At 43.3% G+C, this 6,632-nt stretch overlaps 1 protein-coding gene across 2 annotated transcripts in view; it reads right to left on the bottom strand.

Annotated features, from left to right (window-relative positions):
- Window positions 1-2,163: 2,163 nt before the first annotated feature.
- Window positions 2,164-6,632, bottom strand: part of Med12l (mediator complex subunit 12L) — a 263,138-nt gene continuing 258,669 nt past the window's right edge. For both annotated transcript variants that reach the window (XM_027934055.2, XM_027934056.2), the window contains 2 exons: window positions 3,309-3,390; window positions 2,164-3,003 (listed from right to left, as the gene is read on the bottom strand). In XM_027934055.2, coding sequence (XP_027789856.2) covers window positions 2,951-3,003; window positions 3,309-3,390 — 135 coding nt within the window. In that variant the 3' untranslated portion in view covers window positions 2,164-2,950. The remainder of the gene's footprint in view (window positions 3,004-3,308; window positions 3,391-6,632) is intronic.

Genomic DNA, 6,632 nt, shown 5'->3' with positions numbered 1-6,632 from the left:
AGGAATCTTCCTCTTGGGCATTTCATTTCATTATGCAATAATTCTTTATGCACTGGGAAAATGTTTGGGAGAGTTTAAATTATTATATAATGAAGCTTCACTGTATTTAAAATTTGATCAACCCTACACAAAATGTTGCTTTTTGTAATTCACTATTTGTATTGCACGCTTAATTCAATCTGAATTAATTTGGGGGACATTATGATTTATTTTTCTAATTCTAGAGGCTGGGGTTTTCCAATATAATTTCTCCAGCATCTGTACCTATTATTTTAGGATTATAAGAGCCTTATAAATGGGAAAAAGCCATGGCTCTTATACAAATAGCTAAGGACACTGAGACACGTTGGCCCTGCCAGTCACTTGAGACATGAGGAGGAACTCCCTTTCAGAGGTCACCTGTTTGCCACCAATCTGGGTATCCAGTGCGTGGCAAGAGATCAAAGGACACTTGGACAGTGATCTCCCTCTACTGCTGAACCAAGATGGGTAGGTAAAAGGATAGAGGCAACCTGATGAGGAACAAGCCTATGACGTAAGTGGTGTGTCCAAGGGGTCCTCACATCCAGGCGTTTTGACAGGGGTACCCACTTCCTTTAGATTTCAAGGTCTTGTCTTAAATGGGCTGGGGTCTCTGTATTATTAGTCTAATCTCTCTGCAACTTACCGAGCAAATCACAAGGTTCTGTATCAGGGCTTTCCCTTGTGAACACTTTAATGCAAACTAATGCATTTGCTACAAAAGAAACATGTCAGGATAGAGAAATATGACTAACTTAAAAGTTCCAATTGCTTTCCTTATAACGCACAAGAAGAAAACAGCTCTAGTTTTTCCTAAACCTTCCATAGCGTTTCAGAATTATAGGGACTTACTCAAGACTTAGCTTCCTCACCTTAATGCAACCACAAAGGTACTCCCCACAGCTTTCATGTGCAAAATGATTAATAAATAAACTTCTGCAAAATGTAAAGTGCATACAAATGCTATGCAATGATAACACTCACTCCTCACACAGTATTGCCACTGTTTGCAATACTGAGCTACAACGATTAATGGTTCAAACTGAAAATTTGCCTTCAACATACCAATGATTCTTAAACAAGGACCAAAAACAGAATAGGACTCACTCACTAGGCACAACTTTCATGTTTCAAGGATTCTGCCCATGAGTCACCAGACATACCCACCACTCCAGAAAAAAATAACTTCATGAACTCTGAGTATGATTCTGGAGAGGGTAAAACCTGATCTATACAAGCAGCTGAAATGTAAAGGTACATCTTCTGAAAGCAGGTAGGATGTTAATTTAGTGAAAAGAATGGTCTTTAATGTTTTGGCAAAGTCTGTTCCAGCCCAGAGTAAACACCTCTTGGGGCAGGCTGGAGTGAATGTCTTCACAGTGTACAAAAGCAGTTCACACGGATGCTGCCATAGCACAGGAAGCTGACGTGAATTTGAGGTCATTGGCAGGAGTCAAACTGCAATGAGTAGCTCACCCAGGAAGATGTGAATTACTTACAGAATGATTCGCAAAAGAAATGATCTACTTAAGTGGAACTAGCTACATTTTAAAAAAAGTAGTTCTATGTGGTCTGTTCATTGGACGAATCTATTCACAGTATGTGTGACTACATGTAAAATCATATGGCAAAAAGATGAAGTAACACAGAACATGGGAAGATATCCCCCACATGTGTTTTTTAAAATGCCCTGCAATTTTCACATTCAAAATTTTATGCATCTAAATCTAAAAAAATATTATATGGAATACTCTTAAGTTACACAAACTGATAATAATTTACTGTATTCTTTACTCTAATAGGAGCAAATTACCACATACTTGAACAAAGTTAAAATAGTTACTATTTCTTTATAATAAATTTAATGTATAATTTACTTGTGCTTTTTGCACCAGTTTATAAATACAGTATATGCATTACACAACCAAGACTGACACCAACATTAATAATTAAATTCAAAGTAGCAAATACTTACCATACAAAATTAACAGCAAATACACCTTTTATGAAAACCAGAGCCTTCTGGACTTTGGGGCCAGGGTCTCTGGAAACCATGTCAAGTCTGAGCTCTGTGGACTCTCTAGCCAGCTGAGAGATTTTCACTCTAGGTGGCATAAAGCTCTAGAGAACCGGTGGCATAAAGCTCTAGAGAACCAAATCTGGACAGTCATTTTCCCAAAACTGGCAGTAAATACAGGAACGATTCCACGGTGGTCCTTCCAGGTGTTTAAGGTTGACATATTGTACCTTCCTGAAGACTCTGGTCCATGCTCTCACCACTGAAAACAAAGTCAGGTGCAGCAACTTCCAAGAGGCTCCCATGGAAGTCATGATTGTAGAAGTCACTAAGCAACAACCTGGTTCAGCACCTTTGACCACAACAAAAGCAAAGCAAAGTCCTACACAAATAAGAAAGTTTATAAAGTGCTCATGAAATTACAAATATTTCAAATTATAATGACGCAGATTAATGTCCAGTTGCCCATCACAGGTGAATGCAGAATGAATGGGTTGCTTCCTGTCAAGACCTGATCTGCCTTTCAAGTCAGAAGTTGGTCCAGCACAGTTGCAAAAGAGCAAAACAATCATTAATGAACCCATAAATATTTAAACCCACCATAATTCATTCTTTCTGTACCTAGAAGACTTTAAAAAAAAAAGAAAAAGCACCAATTTCAAAGGTCTGCTGCCACCATCCGCGGGGAGGAGGTCTGCCTGAGCCATCAGCCACATTGCCAAACCTCCTTCAATGCTGAATGCAAAGCACAACTTCTCCTTTGCTTTTTGTTTAAACACCTCCATATGAAATATAAAATATAAGAAACCAAAGAAATGAAAGACCAAAGGGACATTCTCAGGATGACTGACACATTAACTCTGATTTTCTACTTTTCAGTGCAAACACAAAACTGCAGGTTGTCTTCCCGATTCAGAAGTGTGAAGGGTGCCCGTAGGGAGTCACTCCTTGCTGCGGCTGGTTACCTATGAAAGAAAGAGTCACATGCTGTCACAGGTACAAAGTGTGCTGCAGGTAAGTGCTTTCCTCTTACTGCTCTCAGGACACCTCGGGTGCAGCGATCAGACCCACTGCCCACAGCACATCTCGCCCTGGAAGCCTCTCGTGGAAGATCCAACTAGCACCACCGAACTCAGCAGAGGACCCAGCTCCACAGGAGAATCCCACACCTGCCCAGGCGAGGCCTTGGGCTGGGGTAACTGGCCCCCCAGGGTGTCTCCCTCTGAGCTCACACAGGACAGGCAGTTCGTCCACCCAGACGAGGACTTACTAGAAAGCTGCTTCTGGAGCTGCCGCACCAGTGCGGCCGTCTGCTGCTGCTGCTGGGTCTGCTGCAAGCCTGGCCTGGGGAACTGCAATTGCAATAGGAGAAAGGACAGAAATTAGGCCACAGAGCCAGTCACTGAGGAACACAGGTGACATCCTGGGGTCGGATGGTCTGGAAGGCACCTTTCCATACTTCAAGACAAAAGTGCCATACCCAGAGTACACACATCAACGTTGTCTAGGCCCTGGCACATCTCATACAGAGCTGAAGTGCCCACCCACTCCGGAGAGCCCTCTGCCTTAGCTGGAATCTATTACAAGTCCTGATGCAGGAGGGCAACACTCCAGAGGGGCCTGGAAGTTCAGAGACCACTGTCCGCTCACCTCCACCAGGTGGCTAGATGATCAAAAGTTGCCCTTCTGCTCTGACACAGTAGCCACTAGCCAACACTTCCCTGTCTCTCCTGTCCCTTCAAGCCATCCTTAATTGGAAACAGCAGCTTTCAAACACTTGGAAATGATTATAGATTTGAAATGGTTGGTTGCAGAACTGTCTAATTTGATTAAAATGTTTGGGTACACGGTGCATAAATATCAAACTTATTCAGTAAATACTTAGCTGCCTTCCTCTGTCCTTTAAAAGCCTGCTTCAAATAGAGCAATGCAGGCTCTTGCAGAGCCCAGGCAGTAGCTAGTATCCAGGAAGCTCATGGATGAGTGCTGGGACATGAATGGGGGTCTCCTGGTGGCTGTAAGAAGCAGTGCAGGGCTGGGGACACAGCTCAGGTGCTTGCCCAGCATGTGAGAGGCCCTGGATTGATCTCTAGCATTGCAACAACATGGCACAAAACGAAGGTGATCCTGAAAGGGTCTCAAAAGGCAATGGGGCTGCCCGGGGAGGCCATCTTCTGACTTGTCAAAAGAGACCAACAGGGAGGAGCCAAAGAGCAACCACTCAAACCAGCTGCCTGTCCAGGTGACCACCATCCACCTCCTCCATCAAGGCTCCCAAACTCTCTTGTGACCTCTGTCACAGGGTGAACTGTGCCTGCAAAACAATATGACACAGTCCAACCCCCAGTACCTCAGAATGTGACCTGCTTAGTCTTTATAAAGGTGATGGAGTTAGAAAGAGGCATACAGTGGGATCTAGGCCAGGATGGTGTCCCCAAGAAGGCGAATTGACACAGGTGTGCATGCAGTGAGAAGGCCAGGCGAGAGCAGCGCAGAGTCCCAGGTCTGCAAGCCCAGGAGGTCAGAGATAGCCATGACCCACGGGGGCCGTGGGAGAGGCATGGGTAGACTCGCCTTAGGCACTTAGGAGCCAGCCCTGGTGACAAGCTGATCTTGGGCTTCCACCTCCAAAAGCAAGGCACCGTCCATCTCTGCTATTTAAGCCACTGACTGTGTTCTCTGGAGTAGTCCCAGCAAACCAAGACAGCCCCTGGGCCTCTTCTACCAGGAGCCCAGCAGCCACACGCCCCTCTTCACGTGCAGTGCTGCTGCTGATCACCTCCTGGGGGCTCCTCTGGGGGCAGGGACCATGCTTGGTACCTTTACCCATCCCTTGAGAGGGCAGGAACCAGAACCCCCTGCCACAGTTGGCCCACTGCTGTTCCTCCAGCAGAGGGAGGGACAGAACACAGTACATGGGCCAGTACCACACACTGGGTCTGCTCAGATGTTTATCATAAATATAAATAAATGTATTCCTGATGCATACGATATACCTAGTGAATCCTAAAAGATCAAAGGGAACATGTGGTTTCTGCTCATACGGCTAAGGCTTTGACCATTGCTGTTGTGAACGTGTAGCCGCTAGAGAGATGTTTTCTCCTTATTATATACTCTACTCTGTTATTGTGACAAGACCAAAAAAGAAGAGGAAAGATCTTAAACTCCCTCAGCAGAACAATGTCTGAAACTGTGAGTGGGGTGACCACCCAGAGCAACCGAGGACTGACTTCAGAGCTGTAGGAGTCACAAACACAGGACCGTGTTCGTGAACTTCCGAGTGTACAAACATGGGCATGCTGGATACAGCACACTAAATAGAGCCACAACCCAAGAGTCCAGGCGACTGACTGCCCCTGTAACTTCCAACCCTGAAATACCACAATCCAGGTCTAAACATCTAAAATTTAAAAAAACAATTTAAATTTCCTTGCCTACCCTAAGAATTATACATTTATAATATTTTTGTCTCCGTACTGTAATTGTAAATGTTATAGTCTAACTACAACATAGTGCTTTAAATAAAAAATAAGACATTTGCTTATCAAGACGGCATTAAAGTCTTCAGCTGAGAACAAAAGCCTCCTAAAAAGTCTGCTGTGGGTTTTACTGTCCCGCAAAATCACTATGAGTGACAATTTCTGTTTTTCTGACATTCTTTCCCATAAGCATGAGGAAAAAGTCATATGCCATGCTCCGACTAACTTGCTCAATCTGTAAGAGGTTTCAAGATAATCTCTACCCTTTCCTGTAAAGAGAGCTTTGGGACAGAACCAACTCTGTTACCATACACACACAAATGATAATGTATTCCATGTGAGGCACGTGGTGCTGATGTCCATCTATGACTCAACGTAGTATTACCCTCTAAGAATAAACTAACTTCATATCCTTGATACATATTTTATATATTTCCTATTAAAAGTCAACCAGAATGAGGTTTAATAACAGAGGGTGAAAGGCCAAAGAGAAAGACCACTGGGAGAGGTCCTGCCAACGTTTGCATAATTGCAGGTATTGACCCAGGTGTTCAGTTGAAGCCAGTCACTACATAAGGACCTGTGCCCCCAGACAAAGGCTGGCTCTTTAAGAAAGTACAACAGTCTCAGGGCATTAGGTTACACCAGAATGAATAAATATGCAGATTGTCAATATACAGGGAAAACACATGAATTGAATATGCAGATTAAATAGAGAGCTTATTATTTATAAGCCACATATCATATGACTCCCATAAGGTTATTTCTATACATGCCTCAATCAAAATTTAAAAAGCTGAATATGTGGAACACTCTACTGTCACACAGTCACAGACAGTGGAGGGCTCAGTGTAGCCTGCTTTTCTGTTAACAGGGGCATCATGCAACTACTTAGTAGCCAAAGAAATTTTAATTCTCAAATTATTGGATTCCCTATAATTACTAGTCAAGTGCCCATTCACTAATCTGCAATAAATGTCTGAGAAGGTGTAATTACATGATAGTTATTTCCACTAGAACTAACTTTGCATAATTCTGCTCCTAGTTAATAAGAGCACTACAGCGTGAGAAGTCTTGGTTTTAAATTAGAAAGAAAAAAACAAAGGCTAAGAATT

This window comes from Marmota flaviventris, chromosome 8, assembly GCF_047511675.1.
Source record: "Marmota flaviventris isolate mMarFla1 chromosome 8, mMarFla1.hap1, whole genome shotgun sequence".
In the NCBI taxonomy this organism is placed as follows: domain Eukaryota; kingdom Metazoa; phylum Chordata; class Mammalia; order Rodentia; family Sciuridae; genus Marmota; species Marmota flaviventris.
The sequence above is the reverse complement of the archived record's forward strand: the minus strand, read 5'-3'. Positions and strand labels throughout refer to the sequence as shown.